General features: G+C 52.8%; 11 protein-coding genes across 11 annotated transcripts; 6 read left to right on the top strand and 5 right to left on the bottom strand.

The window, feature by feature from the left end:
- Nucleotides 1-548: 548 nt before the first annotated feature.
- LAESUDRAFT_675751 (uncharacterized protein) lies at nucleotides 549-5,042 on the bottom strand. Its single transcript, XM_040905606.1, has 15 exons — nucleotides 4,828-5,042; nucleotides 4,329-4,776; nucleotides 4,127-4,278; nucleotides 3,788-4,070; nucleotides 3,542-3,726; nucleotides 3,261-3,485; nucleotides 3,111-3,206; nucleotides 2,888-3,051; nucleotides 2,584-2,833; nucleotides 2,131-2,527; nucleotides 1,739-2,079; nucleotides 1,533-1,684; nucleotides 1,355-1,481; nucleotides 1,265-1,301; nucleotides 549-1,214 (listed from the first exon to the last, which is right to left on the bottom strand). The coding sequence occupies exons 1-15, from the start codon at nucleotides 4,840-4,842 to the stop codon at nucleotides 895-897; spliced, it is 3,192 nt and encodes a 1,063-aa protein (XP_040766287.1). The 5' UTR covers nucleotides 4,843-5,042; the 3' UTR covers nucleotides 549-894.
- Nucleotides 5,043-5,221: 179 nt separating this feature from the next.
- On the top strand, nucleotides 5,222-6,597 carry LAESUDRAFT_811169 (proteasome activator pa28, REG alpha/beta subunit; the record flags this gene model as incomplete). Its single annotated transcript, XM_040914294.1, has 11 exons — nucleotides 5,222-5,263; nucleotides 5,324-5,386; nucleotides 5,440-5,444; nucleotides 5,500-5,803; nucleotides 5,860-5,897; nucleotides 5,961-5,969; nucleotides 6,036-6,049; nucleotides 6,117-6,134; nucleotides 6,191-6,321; nucleotides 6,391-6,504; nucleotides 6,556-6,597. The coding sequence occupies exons 1-11, from the start codon at nucleotides 5,234-5,236 to the stop codon at nucleotides 6,595-6,597; spliced, it is 768 nt and encodes a 255-aa protein (XP_040766286.1). The 5' UTR covers nucleotides 5,222-5,233.
- LAESUDRAFT_723415 (glutamate-rich WD repeat-containing protein) lies at nucleotides 6,555-8,779 on the bottom strand. Its single transcript, XM_040908414.1, has 4 exons — nucleotides 8,540-8,779; nucleotides 8,158-8,481; nucleotides 7,403-8,099; nucleotides 6,555-7,338 (listed from the first exon to the last, which is right to left on the bottom strand). Exons 1-4 carry the CDS (start codon nucleotides 8,727-8,729, stop codon nucleotides 7,002-7,004), a joined length of 1,548 nt encoding a protein of 515 aa, XP_040766285.1. The 5' UTR covers nucleotides 8,730-8,779; the 3' UTR covers nucleotides 6,555-7,001.
- A 126-nt stretch (nucleotides 8,780-8,905) lies between these two features.
- LAESUDRAFT_723413 (membrane-associated proteins in eicosanoid and glutathione metabolism) lies at nucleotides 8,906-10,098 on the top strand. Its single transcript, XM_040908413.1, has 9 exons — nucleotides 8,906-8,943; nucleotides 9,001-9,051; nucleotides 9,162-9,252; nucleotides 9,301-9,407; nucleotides 9,463-9,525; nucleotides 9,580-9,625; nucleotides 9,677-9,788; nucleotides 9,841-9,886; nucleotides 9,940-10,098. The coding sequence occupies exons 3-9, from the start codon at nucleotides 9,224-9,226 to the stop codon at nucleotides 9,987-9,989; spliced, it is 453 nt and encodes a 150-aa protein (XP_040766284.1). The 5' UTR covers nucleotides 8,906-8,943; nucleotides 9,001-9,051; nucleotides 9,162-9,223; the 3' UTR covers nucleotides 9,990-10,098.
- Nucleotides 10,099-10,247: 149 nt separating this feature from the next.
- On the top strand, nucleotides 10,248-12,065 carry LAESUDRAFT_723411 (uncharacterized protein). The gene is made up of 4 exons (XM_040908412.1): nucleotides 10,248-10,893; nucleotides 10,949-11,296; nucleotides 11,354-11,444; nucleotides 11,494-12,065. The coding sequence occupies exons 1-4, from the start codon at nucleotides 10,387-10,389 to the stop codon at nucleotides 11,844-11,846; spliced, it is 1,299 nt and encodes a 432-aa protein (XP_040766283.1). The 5' UTR covers nucleotides 10,248-10,386; the 3' UTR covers nucleotides 11,847-12,065.
- LAESUDRAFT_811165 (transthyretin) lies at nucleotides 11,985-12,939 on the bottom strand. The gene is made up of 4 exons (XM_040914293.1): nucleotides 12,631-12,939; nucleotides 12,474-12,579; nucleotides 12,248-12,416; nucleotides 11,985-12,180 (listed from the first exon to the last, which is right to left on the bottom strand). Exons 1-4 carry the CDS (start codon nucleotides 12,656-12,658, stop codon nucleotides 12,091-12,093), a joined length of 393 nt encoding a protein of 130 aa, XP_040766282.1. The 5' UTR covers nucleotides 12,659-12,939; the 3' UTR covers nucleotides 11,985-12,090.
- Nucleotides 12,940-13,256: 317 nt separating this feature from the next.
- LAESUDRAFT_648704 (Nop52-domain-containing protein) lies at nucleotides 13,257-14,432 on the top strand (the record flags this gene model as incomplete). The annotated part of the gene is made up of 5 exons (XM_040904125.1): nucleotides 13,257-13,317; nucleotides 13,371-13,484; nucleotides 13,542-13,698; nucleotides 13,746-13,877; nucleotides 13,931-14,432. 5 exons carry the CDS (start codon nucleotides 13,257-13,259, stop codon nucleotides 14,430-14,432), a joined length of 966 nt encoding a protein of 321 aa, XP_040766281.1.
- Nucleotides 14,433-14,657: 225 nt separating this feature from the next.
- Nucleotides 14,658-15,024, bottom strand: LAESUDRAFT_723408 (uncharacterized protein; the record flags this gene model as incomplete). The annotated part of the gene is made up of 3 exons (XM_040908411.1): nucleotides 14,938-15,024; nucleotides 14,807-14,877; nucleotides 14,658-14,748 (listed from the first exon to the last, which is right to left on the bottom strand). The coding sequence occupies exons 1-3, from the start codon at nucleotides 14,986-14,988 to the stop codon at nucleotides 14,658-14,660; spliced, it is 213 nt and encodes a 70-aa protein (XP_040766280.1). The 5' UTR covers nucleotides 14,989-15,024.
- A 602-nt stretch (nucleotides 15,025-15,626) lies between these two features.
- LAESUDRAFT_648609 (RabGAP/TBC) lies at nucleotides 15,627-17,392 on the bottom strand (the record flags this gene model as incomplete). Its single annotated transcript, XM_040904118.1, has 6 exons — nucleotides 15,627-15,840; nucleotides 15,892-16,117; nucleotides 16,177-16,233; nucleotides 16,329-16,676; nucleotides 16,736-16,951; nucleotides 17,044-17,392. The coding sequence occupies 6 exons, from the start codon at nucleotides 17,390-17,392 to the stop codon at nucleotides 15,627-15,629; spliced, it is 1,410 nt and encodes a 469-aa protein (XP_040766279.1).
- Nucleotides 17,393-18,107: 715 nt separating this feature from the next.
- Nucleotides 18,108-20,751, top strand: LAESUDRAFT_696577 (uncharacterized protein). The gene is made up of 4 exons (XM_040906275.1): nucleotides 18,108-18,155; nucleotides 18,203-19,081; nucleotides 19,139-20,237; nucleotides 20,299-20,751. Exons 2-4 carry the CDS (start codon nucleotides 18,210-18,212, stop codon nucleotides 20,602-20,604), a joined length of 2,277 nt encoding a protein of 758 aa, XP_040766278.1. The 5' UTR covers nucleotides 18,108-18,155; nucleotides 18,203-18,209; the 3' UTR covers nucleotides 20,605-20,751.
- Nucleotides 20,752-20,793: 42 nt separating this feature from the next.
- Nucleotides 20,794-22,113, top strand: LAESUDRAFT_648650 (pyrophosphatase-domain-containing protein; the record flags this gene model as incomplete). Its single annotated transcript, XM_040904122.1, has 7 exons — nucleotides 20,794-20,872; nucleotides 20,927-20,965; nucleotides 21,025-21,278; nucleotides 21,346-21,620; nucleotides 21,687-21,851; nucleotides 21,911-22,020; nucleotides 22,076-22,113. 7 exons carry the CDS (start codon nucleotides 20,794-20,796, stop codon nucleotides 22,111-22,113), a joined length of 960 nt encoding a protein of 319 aa, XP_040766277.1.
- Between the last annotated feature and the right edge of the window lie 90 nt (nucleotides 22,114-22,203).

The raw sequence follows: 22,203 nt of genomic DNA, 5'->3' as shown, positions 1-22,203 counted from the left end.
ACCGTGTGAATGAGCTGAGATCTCGCCATATGGATTGGGGGAGCGTAGACCATCTGGAGCCGGCGGAATACCGGTCGAGAGGTTCCGGATGCATTGAGATACGGTGTCGCCTGCATACAATGGTGACGGGTAGTGTTAGCGGCGAATCTTAAAGGACATAGTTGAAATAACGCTGAACTAGACCTTTGCTGCACACGCCCAGGGTGGCTTCCGCGTCGAAATTACGCTCTAATAGCGACGGCGCATGGACCCGGAAACACGTTCGATTGGACAGCTCGGTCAGATTTTGAAAATGATAGAGCTGCCCGCCTTCATTGGTGTGCTCCATGAGGCGAAAGCCAACATCCTCCAGTAAGACGAATGACCGCCAGTCACGGGAGAAGAGCCTAGTCCTGCGCGAGCGCCTCCAGGTGCGGATTACGCGAAGAAGGATACCAATGCAGCGGAATAAATCCGATCACAGCGGATGGTACCTACTGTTCAAAAATACATGCACAAGCGAGCCAGCCTGGACCTGAAATCAAAATGGGGCTGTAGAAGAGACCGTTGCGCTGCCCAAGCCCAAGAATAAGTTACAGGCGGCCTTGTTGTCCCCAGTGGGTCCAGATGGCGCGAATCGCTCGGCGTGCTGTGAATGCCGTGCCAGTCGGCCGGCGGCCCGGCGCACTTCCCCGCAGTCTCCACATCAATGTCACCCACCCCCCGAACGGTTCTCGTATCATTGATGCGCACGCAGAAGCACGACATTACGCAAAATCCGACTAATTCCGCCCCTCCAATGGCGGGAAAGTGAACACTACAATTACAGAAGTGCAACTATGACTGGAGGGCTAGACTACATGTACACAAAGCAGAAATCCTACACCACACATGCCGCTCGTAGAGAACTAGGTGCTATGTCTTCTTCAAGGTCAACTTTATCTTCGGACCAGATCCCGAGGGAGTCTGGGGCACGTCGTCTTCGTCATCCATAGCCATCACCGGCGGGCTAGTCGCAAGCGGGGAAGGCCCATGGCTCCCCAAACTCAAAGATGGATTTGGTCGCAAGGCGTTTGATGTCCCCGGAACATATAAGCTGTCCGGACCCGTGCCAAACGAGAAGCTCGTCGAGCCGCCCGGGGACGCAGCAGGAGGGCTTGTAACTGATGGGGTCGGCAGGGACGGGGTGTTGCCCGAGTTGAACTCGGCCCAGCGAGGACATTTACGGTTAGTTTCTGGCAGCGCATGGTCAGCACAACTCCACGCGCCGTAATACAACACGTACTCATATGACCCATCTGGCCGCAGTGCCCACATCGCCGCTGCGGATGCATGTAAGCATGTGCATATCAAGAATTCAATCGTGTGCACCCACCGTCGTATCTGGCTTCACAGGCCGGCTGAGTTGCATGGGCGTTCCCCCTTCCTTCACGATCTTGGCATTCTTCCGGTGGAGCCGCCGTTCTTGATTCTTCTTCATTCGCGCAATCTCTTCCTCGAGTCTACGGAAATGAATGAGGTGGGATTTGGTCGGACAACTGAATGGCGCTCACCTCCTCTTCGCACGCCTGTCCTTGTCCGCATCTCCAGTGGGAGCCAGAGCATCGGCGGTAGTCGACTCTTCCTCGATAGCTTGCCGCCGTTTCACATAGGCACTGATTACAGCATTGTCGCGGATGATTTCGAGCTTCCATTCGCCATCGACCTGCACAGGGATGCATTAACGCATTGCCTAGACTGCGGCAGAAACCGGACATACTAAACGCTTGATGCGGAGGACTCTCCTTTGCGCGTCGGGTCCCAGACTCATTTCCCTTGCCAAGGACGATCCGCGACTGAAGGCCGGCGATGCAGGTCCCGGGGTTTCACGATGAGCTATCGGTGACGCAACGGGCGTGTATGCGTTTGCGATGGATTGCCTCCTCTGCATCTTCTGGTCCACTACCGCCTTCTCTTCCTCATCAGTGAGCTGAGGCTCGTCCTTTCGACTCAACGAGTCAAACTGAGCTTTCCATATCCGCTCAATCTCTGATTTGTATATCTGCTGCTGCTCAGCAACGTTGTATCGATGTGCAGACTTCGGTCGGTTCTCGGCCTCCGCTAAGCACATGTGTCAGATGCAATGCCATTTAGCCGCCAGCTTCCACGTACCTAATTTCTGCTCGTAGTCCTCACCGGCCTTCACGAAGATGTCCTTCATAGATACCCGGATGAAGCTGAATGCTTCCCCTCGACCGGTGGGATCGCCTTCGCCATGGAGGCGCAGCATTGCCTTCGCCTGCGTGGCAAACAGAAAGTTCTTCGTCGTGATCCATGGAGCAAGTTGTTGCTCCACCGAAAGATTACCCTCGTCATCCTCCGCAACTTCGCCGTTGAAGCTGTAACCGGCGTCCTGGAGATGACGCTGCCCGACCTGCATGCTCTCGGAGAGAACGACTTGTTCCGGCGTCACCATCTTAAGCATGTCGGCATCTGAAGGGATTGACCACGCAGGCTTCAGGCGCCAGAAGCCCTGGTGTGGGCCTCGGCGGTGATACTCCATGAATTCCTGTGGTAACGTGATCACCTTTCCGTCACAACATCAGCTCCACTGTGTCAGCGTACCTTCAGGCGCTGTCTCATTTGCAACTCATTTTGATCAGGGAAGTACTTCATCAGGCGGGATATCTTCAGTCGCTCCTCCGAGCTCTTCTGCAACAACTTGAAAGCGATGATCTGTAATCGGTGCTTGATGGTGTTGGTGATCTTGCGGGAGTGCGGGCCCGGTACTTCTGTCACCGGGTATGTCTGCCCTACGACGAACAAGTTCTTGATCTCACGTATGTAGTACTTCGTATCATTCTTGCACGTCGAGCTATTTCCGAAATATGAGAGGCGGAGATAGACCGGACGAGAGTGGACAACGCACCGTATGACAAGGAAATCCGTGGGGTACGGCTTCTGTCGAAACAAGGGCGCGCGTATCAAATTGCTGTACAGTGCAGGAACGGTCTGCCCTGGATAAACATAGCCAAACTTCATGAATGGAGATTCGTCTTGCGGTTCAATGACGATAGGCTCTCCCAGGTCGGACTAGAGCAGTGATAGTCGTACTAAGCAATGCAAGTCTGCTCACATGATCAATTACACACCTTCGGAACGTACTCATCTTTTTCGTTCTTCTTCCGGTAATAATTGACCAGAATGCTGCCCATACCAAAGTTCGAAATGATGGGAGGGTGCTCTTCCTATCAAGAACGTCGACATCTCAATTGCAGTGGAATGCATACAGCATAGCTTACCGAGAACTCCCACAGAACGAAGTTGCTCGTGTCCCTTAGACTGAGGTCACCTGTCTTGTGCAGGCCCTCTCCGACGTTCCCACCTTTGCCCACCTTCCGGCCTGCCTTGTCCTTCTTCTTCTTGGCCGTACGAACCTTGCTGAAGTGAAGCTCAACATTGGCCGGAAATTGCAGCGCAGGGCGATGGAATGAGCGAGCTTCTTGCTTCGAAAGACGAGTTTTGTACTGTCAAAATCATCATTACTAAGTTGACGCACTGAGCAATCGATGGTGGCACGTACGAATGGTAACTGTAACTTCTGAGCAGGATAGGCATGCTCGACAACGAGCTGACCAAACGTCTGCCGGACGCGATGCCGGCCACCTTCCTTGCTGACTTCGTAGTACTGGTCGTTCGACAGGTTGAACTTGTCTTTGGGTTGATTGTCCGTCCTAAACCGTTTCCGAGGTCTGGCGACATCTTGCACTGCAAGGAAAGTATCGATATTTAACAATCAAACAGAATGATATGGAAATTATGGCCGTACTAGGTGGTCGCTCTTCAACTGATATGTCCTCCTCGTTCAGCTCCAATTGCGTGAAGTCCCTGAATGGCGCACGAGGACTCCAGATGATGCTCTGAGTCCAGAGACCAGATTCGAGCGCTTGATTCTGAGGAGTCGTCAAGTCGGCAGGGTTGTTGGCTGGACCCATGGCCGAATCCTCCTCCGGTTCGTATACTATCTGGTCCTCCCAGTTAGAGAGCAAGACCATGTCAAACGACCGGTCATCAAGGGGCAACGATACAGGCACGCCTGCATGTTCCCTCTTCTGAGGAGACAGTGAGATACGATGCTCGACAGACTTCAGCGCGCGTTGCGACGTACCTCCAATGCTCGCCTCAAATCGATTTCAATGCTCCCGGACGCCACCACTTCTTCGACGCGCCTGTTTTCCACCTGACGCTCTGTGTCACCAACAATAGCGGCTAGGAATCCTTTGGACACGTCCTTCTTCCGTGTTGGGGGTACTTCGATGACTGGCAAATGTTTAGGATCGATATCATACGCAATGCACTAGCAACTATACCATGGAATGGTCTTTTGGATATTCTGGACCTTTGTACGGTGTGACCTTTGAAGAGTTCGGTGAACTTCAATACTTTATCTTTCTCGAACGTCGGAAATCTCTCGTATACAGTTTTTGGCCGCTCCACCAAGCGTCGTACCACCCTTTTGCGCTTCTGCTTTCGCCCCATTTCCTTCGGTGAGAGCATCTCCGTCTTCACCCCTGCACTTTCCGGAGTTCCCTCAGCTTCCAACTCCCTGTCTACCTCATCCTCCCAGTCCTCTCCCTCTCCGGGGCCTATAGCTTCATTATCGTCCCAGCTCTCCTTATAAATCTCTTGGGATGTAAGGTTTTCGATCCCAGCGATACCCAATTGATCCGTCAAGGCAACACCGCCTGGTAGCTTGAGGCCACTTAGAACGTTATCCAGAGAGAAGCCGGTCAATGCAGAGATCACGTCACTCTCGTCCTTACCGCGAGTGAGCAGCGACCAGCAGATATATAAGGTTATGAGACACACCTGTGCGGCAGACATAGTGTTGACGTTCGTGTGATCCAGACGGGATGATCGCTGACCGTCGTGCTTAATAATGAAGTCGCGGATAATGTCACAAGCCAGATGTCGCCCGTCACAACAGCAAAGTATGCGGAGTAGCGCACAGGCTTGAGGTCGTCGATGTGTCGCCCAGTCAGCGCGCCGGAAGGAGACAGTATGAGTGAAGCTCGTGCCGCGCTCGACTGAATTGTTCGCGGACACGGACGATCGGGCGCGCACCCCTCGACCACGTGGAGTGGGCGCTTATATAAGACGCCGGACGGCGGGAGACAGACGAACGAGCACTTGTCATACCGCAACATTCAACAGGAAGACGACTCTAGTTTGCTTTTTCGCCAACTCACCCAAATATATGCCGGACAAATATAAGATGGATAAAGATTTGGAGAGAAGACTGGAGGTGCGTGCTCAACGTCGGTAATGCGAATGCTAGACTCCTACATGGACTCCGCGGCTCCAGGAATTTCGTAAAGCCGCCTCTGCAGTAGCGGATGATGTTATTTTCAAAATATTTCCGATGAAGGTGGGATTTTAGGTTTATTCATCGAATAGAAGGCTAACGGATGAACTACACAGATTCTGTGAGTATATGCACTTAGATCAAGCAAGGGTGTAATAGGCACTGACTTTGTACAGCGAGCTACAAGAGCTCATTGATTCTACCAAGTCGCCATCTTCTCCTTTCCACGAATCTCATGGCGTGATGTCCACAGACGCCACGGTGTACCCACCGCCTGACCCGCGTTCCTCCGAAGGGCCGGAGACTAAGAAGCGCAAACTTGAAGCCGACGATTTCGAAAATGTCTCATCTACTTCAGCTTTGACCCACCCAAACGACGTTTATTTCGCCAGATACCCCAACTTGATTCTCGCAAATCAGCACCTCGTTAAAGTGTATGACCGATTAAAAAAGGAATGCGAGCAATTAGCGGATCTATGCGTCAGTCTTTTGTGTTGAGCTTCGCGGAATTTGTTCATCGAGTCATCTGTTATTAGGACAAGGTGAAATTATGGGTCAATCTCTCAATGCCAAAGTAAGTGCATCTCGTGCTATCGCGGTGCCTCCCTCTAACTCATGTCTGGCCGCATAAAAATAGAATCGAGGAGTAAGTGAATGGGCTCATCAGTGAAATTGGATGCCGGCCGTCTGACATTCGGGTGCTTTCGTCTAGCGGAGACAATTTCGGTACGCTCTCACCGCGGTCAATGTTATTTTTAGTACTTTGCTATACTATTCGTGAACATATCTGCAGGAGTCCAGATACAAGAAGGTTCGTTTGTTCAATTAGGTTTGATCCCTGTGTGCCTCGCGCTCACATGCTTCCAGAGGTTCTCACCGAGATCCACCGCTCACAGGAGAGCGCATACAACCTTCGTGACGCATCTAGGCAAGCGCATTTGAATCGTGCTAAAATCTGCTCGAAAGTTATCAAATACCCTCATGTAGAAGACTACACCGTGCGTACCGTCTTCCCCCTCGATGCGTTTGGTTTCCATACTCAGACCGAGATGGCGTCTTAAAAATAGCTGGCGATGAAAGAACTAGATGAGAAGCTGCTCTACGTTGCACGGCAGAACCTTTATGACATTCGGAACATCTATGCCATTCTAATGGACATTCTTCACAAGAACATTGCGAAGGTATGTCATGCCGCTGCGTTCATCATATGCCGACTCCTTATCGGTTCTTAGATACGTTCCCCGAAGGGTAACAACCAGTCGGGTTTGTACTGATGACGTGCGATGTCACGGAGGGTTGCCGTCAGTGAGAATCCCTTTGACGAGTCGCATCACCCGTCGGCCTCCGCCAGGAGTTTGCGGGGCTCTCGCTAGACGGACAATCTCGCGACAGGATGGGGCAAGACACCTCCGTGGTTTTTTGTGCACCCGAACAGAGCACCTTCCCTTCGACGGTCGTCGGAATATCGATAGCTGGTCCGCGTTCTATAACTCCTGTGTGGCAAGGTTTCAAAGAACACTGGTTCTGTGGATTCGTTCCTCTCGTTTACAGCACATGACCATCCGAATAGACGTCTTGTGCACTGACCCTATTCGTGATCCTGTGTATCGATACACCATATATATGCATATCTGCAGATAAGAGCGGCATGACATGAGATAGATGTGGACTATATCGATCAGACTGATATCGTCTTGAATACGTTGAAACCATCCAACGCCGTGCTGACCACTGTCCCCGGTATCTGGGGATGCCAATGGACCTCCTTGATGTCCTTCTGTCCTTGGTGGACAAACAGCAACTGCGGAGGGACATCTCGTCCACCATCCGGTGTGTCTTCCATTGCACCTGTCTCGTCGTCATCCTGTTCCACAGCAAGATCCCATAGGGTGACTTGATCATCCGCCCCGGAGGCCGCAAAAATCGAGTTTTCGGTTGGATGCCATTCTATGGATGTAATGGGCGCTCGGTGCCAGTTGAATATCGCGACGGGGGTAGGATCTGGCGTGGATGCCCTATCCATGCAACAAGAAGTTAGTCTCGGACATGAAATGCGATCCCATGATAGCGACTACGTACCCTTTTTTCTTCACATTCCGCAAGTCCCACACTCTGATGCCACCTTCGTCCCCTCCACTCAATAGGAGATACGTCGTTGCCCGATTCCAGCTAATGACGTTCACATCGCTCTCATGAGCCCGCTCAATGCCCGCGACACTTCTCCTCCCCTTGCTCCGGACATCCCATACCTGTACGCTCTGGTCTGCTGAACACGATGCGAATACAGTTGCTTCCGTGGGACTCCACTGTAGATCTTCTACGCTAGACGTGTGTGAAATGAATGGCTGGGATAGAGCATTGAAACCGGATGGGGTGGTCGTGGTCAGGTAGATCTTTGACTGAATGTCACCGGTCAAGAGACGCAGTGCGGTAGGATTCGCTTCACCAGACGAAGCCCAGTCCATCGCGAAGCCTTCGGCACGACCATGCGAATTGATAGTGAACGCGGGAGAGTGTGTTCGCGCCTTGTCTACGGAGTACCCGGGCACATCGAGAGCTTCGATCAGCGGCCGGACGTCCCATATGTACACCTTCCCTGTTTCTGCCCAGCTGGCAACATAGTAAGGCTGTGAGACTGGTGGCAATGTCGATGAAGATGGGAGGGGTTGTGCGCGCACACGGTTCACGCCGCCGAGGTGAGGAACAGATCGAAACTCCAGGATGGGGTCTTCGTCTAAGGCATCGTCGTCGTCGTCGTTTTCTGAGTCTGAATCATCTGTATGACGGGAAGGAGCTTTGTAGAGGAATAGAGTCGAAATTATAAGGTGACTGACCCCCGTCTCGTTGCGTGCGATGTAATGAGCTCAGCTTGTATACGGAGAGCTCATTGTTTTTTGCTGATTCTGCCTGTGTCCCTGCAACAATGTACGCCGAAGCTGGGAATCGTTGCCGTTCATCTCCTAGGCTATCCCGGAGGACGTCGAACGAAAGGCAAGGCCAGTTTACATTCATAGAATGTCGCATGATGTACACTGAGTCGTCTGGTTCGAGAATCTCATCCTTCTCTAGTTGGTGCACTCCTGGAATGAATACGTTGGGCGCAGTAGGAGCTTCGTCCGACTCCTCGATCGCAGGCATAACCTCGTCGATATCCATGCCTTTACATTGGATCCATTTAAATCGATACGGACACGAGTAGTCCGGCTGAGCACATACCATCTTCCCCTTCTTCTGTTGATCCTTCGACGATATCATCATCGCTTTCGTACTCGTCCTCCCAGCCATCCTCGAACTCGCCCATCTCGTCCACTTGCGCGGCATTTTCCCGCTGCGCGCTGTTCCGCGGTGCCTTCCTGGCAGTGTCGCTTGATGTTGACTGAATCTCTGTTGCCGCGCGTTTTGACATTTGGATGTGTCTCAGGTCCTACAGCCGGACGAAGAGATCGTTGCTTTGCCACGTGGCGCGTTACCAAATTTTAGACGCCCTGGACGCGCTTTGGAACAAGTGTCACGTGTGGACATGTCGATCTGAGATCGTGTCATCTCCATCAATGCCTGGGCGTGCTTCAATTTGTCGAACAAACCAACTTCCCGCAACAACATCAGCGTCTGTTATTTAGGAAAGCTTCTTCCTCTATGTATGTGGGCGTTAATGATTGTGATATGTTGTATTACAGACCCTGTACATTAATAGCGCGTCGCGTCGCTACGTCCAGTGCCCAGAAAATGTGAGTAACCCTTTATTAAACTCCGATGCCGGTAGCTGACGTATCCAACGACCGTGACCGTCGCAATTCCGAATTCCTTGGGATATATATCAACGTACACGGTGTCACAGTGCGAACGCAAGCCCCTCGTCGACATTGCTCCAGCTCTTTGACTTCGTTCCAACCCCTGAAAATGTCTACCGGCATCGTACTTTCCAAAGAGTGAGCATCTTCGCGTTTCTCTTTCGTCAGCACGCTCACAGTCCGCAGCATTGTCTACCCCGCTGCGGCGATTGTCTCCACGTTCTGGTTGACATTCTTCCAGACTGTGAAGGTCGGCCGTGCTCGCAAGCGCGCTGGTATCGCTTACCCTCAGCGTATGTACCGGTGTGGCTTTGCGTGTTCTTTTATTTACTAGGATTGAGGCACCAGTCTACGCGGAGAAGGCTGAGGCAGCTGCCTCTAAGGAGGCTGCCATCTTCAACTGCACGCAACGTAAGTCCTTCACATTTACAACAGTGTTAGACAGTGCATAAAGTACGTCATCAGGTGCTCACCAAAACACGCTCGAATACTTGCCGATTATTCTCTCCGGGTACGTTACGTGGTATTCCACTGAAGTCTGTTGCTGAGAGCAACGACACAGTACTCTTGTGATGTCCTTGAAGTACCCGGTCGCCGCGGCTTGCATGTGTGGCGTCTGGTCGCTGTCTCGCTTCATCTACACCATCGGATACAGCACCGGAGACCCTACCCGTGTACGTACTCTTTTCATGTTCTACTACCGTATTTCGTTGACAACGACTACAGCGCAACTTCCTTGGCGGTGCCATGATTGGCACGTTCAACTGGCTCGGTGTGCCACATATACTTATACACTGTCGTGGCCATGCTGATTCCTTGTTCCAGGCCTGGTGTTCGGCTCTACCTGGACCATCATCTCTCTCCTGCGGGCGTGATGCGGCAAGAAGGATGGGTCACCTATCACATTGTGGTACATTAATAATTGCTCGTGTAATCCAATTACCGTGTTTTGCTGCCCAATACACTGCGTTCTTGAGAGCTCTCTGATCTTGAAAGCAGTCATAAGTTGAATCTTGAGCTTGAGTTTGAGTTTGAGGCTCGAAGCTCGAAGTTTGAAGAATGCGTTAGCGGTTCGCGGTGCATGAAAGATGGCAAGGTCATCGTCCCGATATAAGCGCTCGGATCGCGATTCTCGGCGAGCAGCGAGCACTCAAACGATATCCATGGCCCACTCACCTTTGCGTTGTTTCGAAGCTGACCACAACTTTGCCACAAGCTCTGCAACGTCTTTGCACTCGCCAGGGGAGGAGAGTTCACTCTGATCGCATGCTCATGATGCTGGGGCCTTCATCACGCCCGTCGCTACCTACTTCCTCCTCTGATTTCGCTCTACCGCCCTCTTCATCGTCGTCCACCTCATCTAGCAGTACATATCCTGCAGACGATCTCAATCCATTCATGCTACGCATCCGGCGTCCTAGTCTTCTCGTCCCCCGCGAGCAGTCCTCCGACCAACCCCATCGCAGCCCCCTCGCTACCTCCATGATCTCGCGGAGGTCCAGCACGACTGTCAGCAGCGAGGAGTCCGAAAGCGACCGGGACAAAATGTGGACAGATAGTCCGCCCTCAGGCGACTCGGGCAATGTCACGCCCCTGCTTCCTGGTCCGGCGATGTCAGGTGCTGAGCGCGACCAGGATGCCACCATGAAATCCAGCAGCAGGCCGCGGAGCCCATCCACGCCCCCATCGCGGTCGGGTAGTATGTCTGATGCCTCCGTTCTCATGCAAGCGGAGAGCATCAGCGCAGCGTCCGTCCACCGGCGGCGGCTATCGCACAGTGTACATTTTTCCTTTGTTCACTGGAAAGTCCGCCCTGATCAACGTGTTCGCGCAGCTCAAGATGCCGCGCATATTGTCGCTGATTTCCGAGTCGCACCCGGAGGAGAACGAAGTGCAGTCGGAGGCGCAGTTCCAGCGGCTCGTCGCGTCGTGCTCTGAGCTGCCGTTTCAACCACGCACTCCACGCGCTGCATCAGATCGTGGCCGATATCCTGAGGAGGCAGGCGAGGAAGAGCAACATCGCGAAGAGACGCCAAGTGATGATGGCGAATTCGATGAGTTGCCCTACGCGTCCGTGGAACCTATTAACATTGTGAAGCCGTCCACTCCGGCTCAAAGCGTTAATGGTGACGATATGGGCATGTTGGACAGCCCCGGTGGTATGGCTATGGATGTAGACGTTGTATGTGGCGCTGTCGTTCCTGGTCTACTCTGTGTTGACCCTTCTTCGTTTTCATAGCCAATGTCAATCAGCGGGTCGCCACGCGTGTCCTCATGGCGGTATACTCCGCCACCAACATCTTGTGCTGTTCGGCATAACAAGCGGAAACGTGCGTCACAACGTTGGTGATATGCGTCTCCTCGCTCATGATATTGCAGTGGAAGATCGCTACGACCCTTATCCTACAGCTGCTAAACGGCGAGCAGTCTCGCCGTCTGTGTCGTTCTATAGCGCACGGAACGGGCATGGGATGCCAAGGCTTACTATGCCGTCTCCAGTTGCAGTACCAGCGGGAGGCCCGGGTTCAGCAATGTCTTCTCCTATTGTATCCTCTGGGTCTTCCTATTTCACCCGCTCAGCAAATAACCTGTCGAGCCCGACCTTGCGTCCACAGGTAGGACTGGCCAGCCCCGTACTGAGACCAATCCTGTCTCGTCCGCGGCGGCAAGCAGACAGCGATCGAGAGGTGAACGGCGCAGGTGAGGCGGTCAATGGGATGAAGTTGGAGTAATCTTGGCCATCTGGCCTTACAAATTTCATTTGTCTTTTGTGGTCTCGTCGGATCATCTGTTCGTGCATCATTCTGATCTTGATCCTTCTGTTTATTGCATGTATCGTTCGTGTCGCATTCGCACTTCCGTACTAAATTGCTTCATTGTCAGTGTGCATTTCGCATTATTGTCTGTTGCCTGAACTGTATATTACATGTATTTGTAGCGACGTAGTGGCCTGCTCATGAAGGAAGCTTTGCATGTTTAGCTTCCTCTATAAGTTGTATACGAGTATGGGCTAATCAGCAGCGGAATATGATAATGCTCGCTAGGATTCTCCACCTCGAAGGTGATCTGCATAACGAACAATGAGCGATCATCAGTGATTTGCGTCCCCCGTGTACCAACTGCAGCACCGTACCTCTACCCAAGGGTAGAAACATTTGCGCCCGGTGCTCTCAAAGTACTCCTTTGTCTTGAAGACCACCTTGTACAACTTGCCCGCCTTCAGCTTCGCGCCCTCTACCGTCGCCTCCTCGCTCTTCGTTTTCGGACAGAGGTCCATGCATCTTCCGTCTTCATTAGTCTTACTGCTCACGCGACGGATTAAATATCTCCTCTCAGAGTCGCAAATGACAGGTGCGCACCTCTCCGCCAACGGACTGAACACTGCGGTGTCTTTGGCGACTTCGTGGTACTCTTGAACCTGCACTTGGACACCCTTCGCTGGCTTACCAAGCGATGAATCGAGGACTAGAACATATCATTTGTCTAAGGGCTGACGTGCGATTTATTCGAGCTTACCATGACAGGTTATAGGAGACTTCGACATGATGGGCGTAGACGGACGTTCAACGTGTTGCAATGTAAATGTATCGAGCCAATGTGACGGTTGTGGTCGAACTTCCTGTGTGTATATATGTACTTCACTCGGCGTCGAAGATATCGATGACGTCGCGATACAGACGAACGCGGAAATCGTACTATCGGAGATCCGCTTCTCGGAACCTGACTGAATGGGAACGCTGCAAAAGCGGATGCAGTTCTATGGTGCTTCACGGTTTGCAGTTTTGATATGTCAGATGCGGCGGTAGGTAGACAAACAGAATTCCACAGGTTGCGGTTCTTATATACCTTGAGAAGGACATCTCTTTGATTCTTCTTGCCGAGAGGTTTCAGCGGAGCCCGATATAATGCCCACCAAGTTAGTTCAAAGGTTTTATGTTGGAAGTGATGTATCAATAAACCTTCGCTCGCACTCAATTAGCCCTTGAGGCAACATTATTAGTTAGTTCGCATACAATGTTAATGGACGTCGCCAACCGAGGCGCATCAAAATGCAAGTGATCTGCGATCAGGTGGGCGCCAATCGGAAAAAGTCTGTGCTCAGCACCGATCGCCTCTATACGCCCTCGCTACACAATAACGCCATGACTGAATCATCTTCTTCTTCCAATGCTCCACCATTAGGGAGGTATCTCGCGTCTACAGGTATGAAATGAGACGAGGCGATTTACTTCGTCACGCGACTAACGTATTCCAAGACAAGAAAACAAGAGACAAGGCCATCAAGAACTTGAGCCTCTTCCTTTCTGATTCGTCGCGGGACACACTATCAAAATCAGAAATGGCCAGACTATGGAAAGGGATCTTCTACTGTATGGCAACAGCGCATATAGTGACCTTCGTATGCTGATATCCATATGTTTGACCAGGTTTCTGGATGTCTGACAAGCCTTTAGTGCAGCAAGCGCTAGCGAGCGAGTTGGCTGGCATTCTGCTCTCGGTTTCGACCCCGTCCGTTGCCCTGGCCTTCCTTCGCGGATTCTGGGAAGCTACTGTCCGCGAATGGACATCGATAGATCGTCTACGGTCAGTTTGCCCTACACAGAGCACCGCTGTCGCTGATCCTCCTTCAGTATCGACAAGTATTACATGCTCATCCGAAGATTTGTCAACGCATCGTTCAGGTTACTGATGCGGACCGGATGGGACGGTGCGGCTTGCGACGAGTACAATTCCATCTTGACCGTCCGCGGCGGGCCACTATGGTTAGTCGCTTCCGTGATGCTTCATCCAGATGCTGATCACACTTTCTTATTAGCTCGGATGATATCCGCGTGCCTTCAAGCCTATCATACCACCTCGCAGACATCTACCTCGAGGAGCTCGACAAGGCATACGATAATCCACCAGAATCATCTTCCCTACCTGCACCGCTGTCTACGCTTCTCTCGCCCTTCTTCACCCTCTCTGCCCGTGCATCAACAAATGTCACATACCACCGCATAGAATCCTCCCTCCTCGATCCGCTATTCGCTGCACTAAAACCACTGCAAGCGGACGACGAGCCTCCCAGTCGCAAGCGGCCGCGTCTGACCATGCCAACATATTCAAACCTTGTTGCTAACGCATGCTTATCCGATCCCGCGTCAGAAGGTGCTATAGACCGAGCAAACCTTCGGAAGGCGTTGTTGCGGCGTATGTTCGATGTCGCGAGCGAGCAGGATACGCGAGACGCGAATAGGCGTAAGATGTACGCGCTCTGGAAAAGTAACATGGAGGAAGATGATAGCACCAGCGGTACAGAAGTCGACGGTAGCTAGACGATTCATCGAACCGATACTCTTATCGCGATCACACCACTTTGAGTTTTTTGCAATTTCTGTATATTATTGTCATGGATGCGCGCAACTACTAGTCTCGTGCCTAACCTCCTCGGCGTGCGTATCTATGCTGGGCCCAGCTCGCTGTTACAATATAATACAAAGAATATCCAGTCGTCGGGCCGCATTGGCAGGAATCCTGTCAACATCTGATGGTCAGGCTGCCTATGATGCGTGGGCAAGCTGGGGGCTTTGAAAGCGGGCTTTGCCAATGTAACCCTTGGGTATATGTGATGGAGGGGCATTTTTGACAACACTGCAGAGGATGAGTCAATTATTGAAGGGATGCGATATGACCAAGGGAGCTGCCATACCTTTCTACGTTGGTTCGAGATGCGACCCATGTCCATAACGCGGTCTGGGCGCCGACAAAGATGATCAATGACTAGAGGGATCAAGAATGTCAGCACGAAACGAGGATAAGAAGTATGTCGAGCAAGCTCACCGGAGCACGCGAAGCGACGAGTGGGTATCGAGCAGCAACCGCGCTGAACATGGTGAAGTGTGAGGATGGGTGGAGGGCAGCTCGCACGAGAATGTGGATGCAACTGCAACTGAGGATGTATGGACTCTGAGCAAGAGGATCCAGATAATAATTCTGCTTTTATACCGTCGCTCACCGGAGAGGCCACCTACAGACAACGGGCGCTCGAGAAATTACGGAACAGAGAGACCCACCTGGCTCATTCTGGCCATGCCGGCAGACCAGCGAAATATGTAGAGTTCGGCGCTCCCGACGCCATATGATGATATTGATCGCATAGGCGTACAGTATGCGACGCACAGTTCGGGGTGGTGCGACGTGCGGCAAAGGCGGCTCCAGCCATCATCACGTGATCTAAGCGCTCATCTGGAACTCTTCCAGCTCGCGCGAGACCTCGTCCGGCATGTTCTCAGACGCGAGATGCCCGCGTACATCGCCTGTGGGTACGGCGCGCATCGGGAGAAACGAGATCATAGAACCTGCTCGAACGGTAATTAGCGCTTCACCAGAAAACGCAGCCGGAGGACTCCAAACATACATCAAGCTCGCACATCGATCTTTGACATAGCACGTTTAAGTGTTAACAGAAGGATGATCCAAAGCACAAGGAGAGCGAATAGATTACAAGATAACTGACCGATGCATTATGATTATAACAATCGCTTCTTCGGTTGAATCTGTAGGGAATCAGAAGGTAATTCTCGCTGTATGAGTCTCGTCCATGTGCTCTCGCGCCACCACTCATCCATGCTATCGATGCGCTCCCACAACGCTTCTTCATCGACATCATAGATTTCATACTTGGCGCCATTCAACGGCCTTCCGTTCCGCTCCGCCACCTGAATTGCTGCCTTATTCTCCCCTCTGCATGCACTACGTAAGATGACCAACTGCCAGGAAGCCAAATGGTCGCACCTTAGCAGCTCCAGCAGTTCTTGCCGGTCAGGGAAGAAGAGGCGTGGCTCTAGTACCGCTAGAATTGCAAGCGCTGCACGATACAGGAAGGAGTCACCTTCCAGCAGGATGACATCCCACAGCCTCGCACACGCTTCAAACGGAAGGTGATCAAGGAAGAGCGGGATTAGCCAGTCGGGCAGGTAAGCTGCAGGGGAGATTTGATGTTGCTTGAAATTAAAGTAGACTAAGGGAAGAGCTCTCGGTGAGTATGTGAATTAGCGGATGCCAGAAAGTTACGCTCACTCTTCGGCATGCCGTCTGCTAATAGCGTGTCAAATATTCTGAAATAGCGGTGAGACACTTCCATCAGCAAATTCCGGTTGAATTACCTGTAATACGCTTCTACCTATGTATTGTCACGTCATTTCATGTACCAAAGTCGATCTTATAAATACTCACATCGTCCTTCGATGACATCCCGCCATAGAACGACCGCAGACAATGCCGCTCCAACAGATTTCGCATGACAATGAAGCCCTGCGGAGGGTCCATGTTGAGAAGCAGCATAGCGGCAACCTTCGCGACCCCTGGCACGTATCCGAGAGCCTCGTCGGAGCGCGCCACCACCCAAGCGCATAACATATCCTTTAGATCCTGGTAGAGCGGGCCGGTCTCCGGACGGAACAGGTGCAGGTTGGGTAACGTGGTCTCGATGTCTTCCTCTATCAGGCCCAAGACAGTCGTCGGGAACGTGGCATGCGACAGGGCCCTTTTGGCTCGTGACAGGCACGTCCTGTACGCATCTACAATTCGAATAGTTTATATATTGGCATACTAACTATTGTGAAATTGAAGCCGTTACCTTTGCCGAGTACAAGTGCGTTGCCAACGGCGTTCTGCCACATCGAGGCTCTAAGCTTCGTAGGAATGCCTTGCCACCAGAGTTTTCTTAGAGCAGGATCGCGGTTCACGATGGTCCAGTCGGGCAGTATTTCACGCTGCCACTGCTCAATTGACTTCTCGATCCTCCTCTCGCGTGCAAATCGCCTTTCCTGCAATGCCTTCCGTCTTTTCTCCTCTGTTCACGAGCAGAAAGATGAATAGGACAAACAGGCTGAGTTTGTGAACATTCATTTACGGCATGGAATTGTGCGGATTTCGGCGACTCACCGGCTTCTCTACTCTGCTTCATCATTGCCTCCCAGTCAGCCATATGCTTTCTATCTTCTACACGGGGCTTCGGAGGCAGAAAGTTAGGACGGGTCTTGCTGATGACCTTGTCCAGGATACTGGGGCCCATGGAACGAGCAGTGCGATGTTGGCTCTGAAACTTGGAGTCGAAGCTATTACTGCTACGAGGGGAAGGGGGTGGATAAACCGTCGAGGATGGTGAATCAGTAGCGGGTGTAAGCGCAGGGCTGGAGGATGCCTCAGCTTCCGGTAATTGAAGAGAACGAGCTCGGGGACGAGGTTCGTCATGAGAGACGGAGCGTTGTGGTATTTCCTCAAAGGACCCCATCGGCGGATATGGTGCAGATCTGACCTCTGTTAATGCAGGGCTGGGCTCTGGACTTTCTGACTTGGTAGAGGGTACCTCGATAACGTTGTCGTCAGCAGGCTCTGGAGAAGGGGAAAGTGGTTCTTCAGACAGATCCAGCTGTGAGGCGTTCCTGGAGAGCTCGACGTCGTAGAATGAGCCTTCATGAGATGGAAGAGAGGATAACTGGCCAGAAGTAGAGGAGCGGGAACGAGGTATTGCTGGAGGGGATTGAGACATTTGAGGTGCAGGTACAGCCTCAGAAGTGGGTAGAGGCGAGCCCACTTCGGACGTCGACGGCGACGCTTTGAGGTCCATTGAGAGCCCAATCCTAGCTGCAAGTTCGTCCGTGTCTTCTTGGACAACGTGCGCTGTTTGGCCACCCTCACTGTTGTAGGTCCTCGCCAGCTCTTCGCGGATAGCTGCCGGCGAGAATTCGAGCGGTTCGGTGTCGTCATCGCCATCTGAGAACGCGTCGTCGAACGGGGACGTCACCGGCGACGCATAATTTTCTGACTGAGGGTCGTCCGTACCGCCGTCGAGGTGTTGGTCGTGCATGATGTTGGTCAGGATGGCTGCCATCGCGGCCGGTCGCCTGCGGGCGCGACTCGATACGCGCCCGACTAAAAGATCACGTGTAGGGCCACAGGCACGAGAGCGCGCGTTCGACGCGTCGCCAGGTCGCATCTTCGACTCTTGCGCATAAGTCGACGTGTGACCTTGCAAGTTGAAACCACCAGCTGTGGTGAGCAATCGCGCTGCTACACACAGCAATGCAACTAACGGTACAAGTCATCCCATGATCGCAGAAGTCCTTCTCGTCCTAGCCGGCCACTCGTCTTCTATCTTTCCAACCGATCACACCGTCAATTCCGCCTTTACACCTCTTCTACATCCCGGAGAGCAACAATGCCTTGAGGCACTCGGACAGATTGCGGTCAGGTACCGCAAGATCAAGAAGGCATGCGTAACGCTCTCTCGATCAAATTCGCGCTACGTCTCCGCGCTCTGTGCGACACTGAATCAGATCCTCAAGGATGAATACGAGGCCCTCGTAGTTGAAACAGAGGCCAAGATACTCAAGCGCGATAGTAGCCTCGTCGCGAGCGGCTCGTTTGTTCCTCTATCATCTATTCGCGCGACTTTTGCAGAGTGGGACGCGCCTCTCGCCGCGTTGGAGTATCTCGTTGATGAATTGCAAGCGAAGGCACATTGGGAGGCAGGACCGCTTATCGATCTGCTCCTTACACGGTCGCACACAGGAATATACCGAGTGGCCTCTATCCATGCTCGTCTCTCCGAAGCTGTGCAACGCGTCTGGATCAGTCAGCTACAGGCACTCGTGGTCCATGGAACACTGTCGGACACACACCCTCTAGCTTCAAAGGACTATACACTTCTGGACTCCGCTGTGCCGTCTTGCTTGTCTGCTCAATCGAAGGATTCCATATCATACGTCGGGCGAGCGATCAGCATTGTGAAAGCAGCGAAATGGGAGAGGCAATTTCCAAGAGACCTAGCCATGGAACATACCACGCTGCTTGAAAGTGTGCTGCCACAGGATCAGTACGCCTTCGACCGAGTCATCGCCGACATCAGGACCGCCGTCAGTGAATGGCTGTGGCACAACGTCTTGACGCTCAAAGATGTCGATGTCGCCGTGGAATCGTTGTGAGTCGTCCAGTTGTATGAATACTGTCCATCAACCCGACTGGCCCCTCCATATAGAGCGAATTACTTCTTGCTCAGAAACGGGGAATTCGCACTATCCCTCATCAGGGAGATTGAGCGTCTCAAGGTTTCGCGTTTGACCGGCCGGTCAGGCCCTAGTACGATGATACGAGAACAAGACCTTCACTTAGCCCTTCTTAGAGCATCCCTTGGAACAACTGCCCAACACGACCCCTCACTATCTCACCTCCGCTTTCGCTTACCTTCGGGGCCTTTGCGGCCCCTGCTTCCGTCGCTCGCTTCCGGTCCGGCAAGAGACATCTCCGCCTCCTTGAACCCCGCAGAGCCGACATCATTCGACGACCTGCTCCTGGGAACCCCATTGGTTTTGACATACAGTATCTCATGGCCACTTGATCTCTTCCTTCATGCTTCCCATTTACAAATCTACGCGGCACTCTTCGCCTACCTCTCTGCATTGCGGAAGACACACACACGCATTCACACCTGCTGGACGTCTCTCTCTAATGCTCAACGTGCCCGGCGGCGGTGGACGGGTCTGGGAGAAGGCGGGACAGCCGAAGACCTCGACGCCCGAAAGGAACTTTTACGGTGTGGTTGGGGCGTTGTTAGGGAAATGAGCTGGTTCTTGGACACGCTTTTGGGGTATGTGATGACTGATGTTATCGACGTAGAATTCAGGAAATTGAAGGACACGCTGCTCGAGAAGACGTCTACCTTGGCTAGGCAGCATACCGATTCGCAGCCGCAGCTAGCTCTAGCTGCAGATGCAAATACCGAAGTAGGCGACCAGCACGTTGGGGTTTCGCATTCCTCGTCTTCGCTGCCGACGTCACATAGCACCGTGTCAAACTCGTCTACGGCGAACTCACAGCTTGATTTCACTACCCTGCGGAGCATTCATACGACGTATCTGGAGCGCTTGCTTACGGGCAGCCTGTTATCAAATCCTGTTTTGACGGCCATCATACGCACGATTCTGGAAATGTGTGAGCGCTTTGTGGCCCAGGTGGAGCGATGGGGAGGCGACGTCCTACCTGCACTTCTATTCGAAGGCAGCCTCTCCATGGGCGGTGATGATAGAGTAGGGAAGATGGTGAAGGAGCGACAGGCTGTGGTCACCGAAATGAGCGAGGTGCGCTTCCCGAACCGCATGTTTTGAAGGCACGTTTGTCGCTTAACGATCGCATCAACAGACTTTACATATGCTGTTGGAGTCATTCTACGAGCAGCTATCGCTATCGACGACGCAACAGCCGTTCTCAACAGCCACTGACGCGTCAAAGTCGATGATGTACAGTGTCAGCATGGCGAACGCGTCCGGGTTCCAGACGTTCATTCGCCCGAAGCGGGGTAAGCACCTGGCGGGGGACGAGGAGGTGCGCAGGCATGTGGAGCGGCTGTTGTTACGCCTCGATTTCAACGGCGGGTTCTCGAAGCCAACTGGTGATGCGGGCAGGGATGAAGAAGGGGATATTTTAAAGGAGGGCGGCCTGACATAGTTACGACCCTGAATTTCGGGCCTCGCTGTTTCGTTGCTTTTGTAGATCGTCGTGTAGTTCACCGTCGCTGATCGGTTTTGTCGGATGAGCCGCGATTCGAACCGGAAGGCATAGGCGAATAGATTGCGCAAGCGATGGGTACCGTGCGACTCGCATCGATCGACTTGCCATAAAACTCGACACCTGTACATGTCCGCTGCTGTTGCCCTTCGTCGTCTCTCCCAGCACGCTCGTCTCTTCTCTGCAACCGTCAACGCAATGTCGTCCCGTGCGTGCACCAGCGAACCGTTCAGGCCGCTCTAGCTCATCGAACGCCATCTAGAGTACTCTACCCGCCTCATTGGCGCGCCGAACACCCTCGGTGAGTGCCTCCGCGCAGTATGGACGACCAAGCAGCCGTCTGACATGGTGGCCCACCAGAGCACCGCGTCTTCCTCGAGCGCGATGGCAATCCCATCTCTTCCTGGCATGACATCCCGCTCTTCGCGGACCAGAACAATGGCATCCTGAACATGGTCGTCGAGATCCCTCGTTGGACCAATGCGAAGATGGAGATCTCCAAGGAGGAGTCGTTCAACCCCATCAAGCAGGACGTGAAGAAGAACCGTTTGCGCTACGTGCGCAACTGCTTCCCCCACCACGGTTACATCTGGAACTATGGTGCTTTCCCCCAGGTGCGTGTGCTACGTCACAAACTCGTCCGCGCGTTTGATTGACTGTACCGTATGCATGTGCTCCTAGACCTGGGAGGATCCCACCCAGACACACGCTGAAACGAAGGCGAACGGTGACAATGACCCGCTCGACGTCTGCGAGATCGGCGAGCAGGTCGGCTATGTCGGCCAGATCAAGCAAGTCAAGGTTCTTGGCATCATGGCCCTCCTGGATGAGGGTGAGACAGACTGGAAGGTTCTCGTCGTCGACGTCCAGGATCCCCTTGCTTCGAAGCTGAACGATATCGAAGACGTCGAGAGACATCTGCCCGGTCTTGTGCGTGCGACTAATGAGTGGTTCAGGTGCGCATTGGCTTCTTTCTGCGACCGTATCTCCGACGGAGGCTCATATCTCGCTGCTTCACATAGGATCTACAAGATCCCCGATGGCAAGCCGGAGAACCAATTCGCCTTCTCCGGTGAGGCCAAGAACAAGAAGTATGCGACGGAGATCATTCATGAGTGCCATGAGGCCTGGCGTCGTCTCGTCAGCGGAGAGAGCCCGGCGAAGACGCCCTCGTACGACCTCTCCATGTATGCTTCCGTTCATCATGCGCAAGCCTTCATGTTCTCATCGATGCCTACTCCGCTAGTCGTAACGTCACCGTCACTGGCTCTCCTGGCTATGTCAGCAAAAACGACCCTGCATACGCTGCCATTCCTCCGGACTCCAGGAAGCCGCCTGCACCCATCGAACCTGCTAGTGAGTCTTTTGCACCATGGAAAGCATCCTCTAATGATGCGATCTGTTATTCCAGTCTCGAAGTGGTTCTACATCTCTTCTGCTCAGGTATAAGTGGTTTCGTAGCTGCGCATGTAAAGTCAAAACAGGAAGAAATTGTAATGCATTTTTGGTTACCAGTCTGCCACTGATGCTCCGCGGGCT

The sequence above is a fragment of the Laetiporus sulphureus genome (genome assembly GCF_001632365.1).
Source record: "Laetiporus sulphureus 93-53 unplaced genomic scaffold LAESUscaffold_10, whole genome shotgun sequence".
NCBI lineage: Eukaryota > Fungi > Basidiomycota > Agaricomycetes > Polyporales > Laetiporaceae > Laetiporus > Laetiporus sulphureus.
This window is presented reverse-complemented; position numbering and strand designations above follow the sequence as displayed.

Bases quoted from the DNA above. Each gene is read 5' to 3' on its own strand.
- LAESUDRAFT_675751 (XM_040905606.1), bottom strand. The intron at 3,727-3,787 runs GTACGGCCATAA...CTTTCCTTGCAG, and splicing joins AGTTGAAGAGCGACCACCTA to TGCAAGATGTCGCCAGACCT. The intron at 2,834-2,887 runs GTGCGTTGTCCA...TTTCGGAAATAG, and splicing joins ACGGATTTCCTTGTCATACG to CTCGACGTGCAAGAATGATA.
- LAESUDRAFT_723415 (XM_040908414.1), bottom strand. From the start codon at position 8,729: ATGTCAAAACGCGCGGCAACAGAGATTCAGTCAACATCAAGCGACACT. The intron at 8,482-8,539 runs GTATGTGCTCAG...TCCAATGTAAAG, and splicing joins AACAGAAGAAGGGGAAGATG to GCATGGATATCGACGAGGTT. The intron at 8,100-8,157 runs GTCAGTCACCTT...CCCGTCATACAG, and splicing joins TCGCACGCAACGAGACGGGG to ATGATTCAGACTCAGAAAAC.
- LAESUDRAFT_723413 (XM_040908413.1), top strand. From the start codon at position 9,224: ATGTCTACCGGCATCGTACTTTCCAAAGA. The intron at 9,253-9,300 runs GTGAGCATCTTC...CACAGTCCGCAG, and splicing joins GGCATCGTACTTTCCAAAGA to CATTGTCTACCCCGCTGCGG. The intron at 9,887-9,939 runs GTGTGCCACATA...TCCTTGTTCCAG, and splicing joins TGGCACGTTCAACTGGCTCG to GCCTGGTGTTCGGCTCTACC.
- LAESUDRAFT_723411 (XM_040908412.1), top strand. From the start codon at position 10,387: ATGATGCTGGGGCCTTCATCACGCCCGTCGCTACCTACTTCCTCCTCT. The intron at 10,894-10,948 runs GTACATTTTTCC...GTGTTCGCGCAG, and splicing joins GGCGGCGGCTATCGCACAGT to CTCAAGATGCCGCGCATATT. The intron at 11,445-11,493 runs GTGCGTCACAAC...ATGATATTGCAG, and splicing joins TCGGCATAACAAGCGGAAAC to TGGAAGATCGCTACGACCCT.
- LAESUDRAFT_811165 (XM_040914293.1), bottom strand. From the start codon at position 12,658: ATGTCGAAGTCTCCTATAACCTGTCATG. The intron at 12,580-12,630 runs GTAAGCTCGAAT...GATATGTTCTAG, and splicing joins GTCTCCTATAACCTGTCATG to TCCTCGATTCATCGCTTGGT. The intron at 12,417-12,473 runs GTGCGCACCTGT...TCGCGTGAGCAG, and splicing joins TTCAGTCCGTTGGCGGAGAG to TAAGACTAATGAAGACGGAA.
- LAESUDRAFT_696577 (XM_040906275.1), top strand. From the start codon at position 18,210: ATGATCGCAGAAGTCCTTCTCGTCCTAGCCGGCCACTCGTCTTCTATC. The intron at 19,082-19,138 runs GTGAGTCGTCCA...CCCTCCATATAG, and splicing joins GATGTCGCCGTGGAATCGTT to AGCGAATTACTTCTTGCTCA. The intron at 20,238-20,298 runs GTGCGCTTCCCG...TCGCATCAACAG, and splicing joins TGGTCACCGAAATGAGCGAG to ACTTTACATATGCTGTTGGA.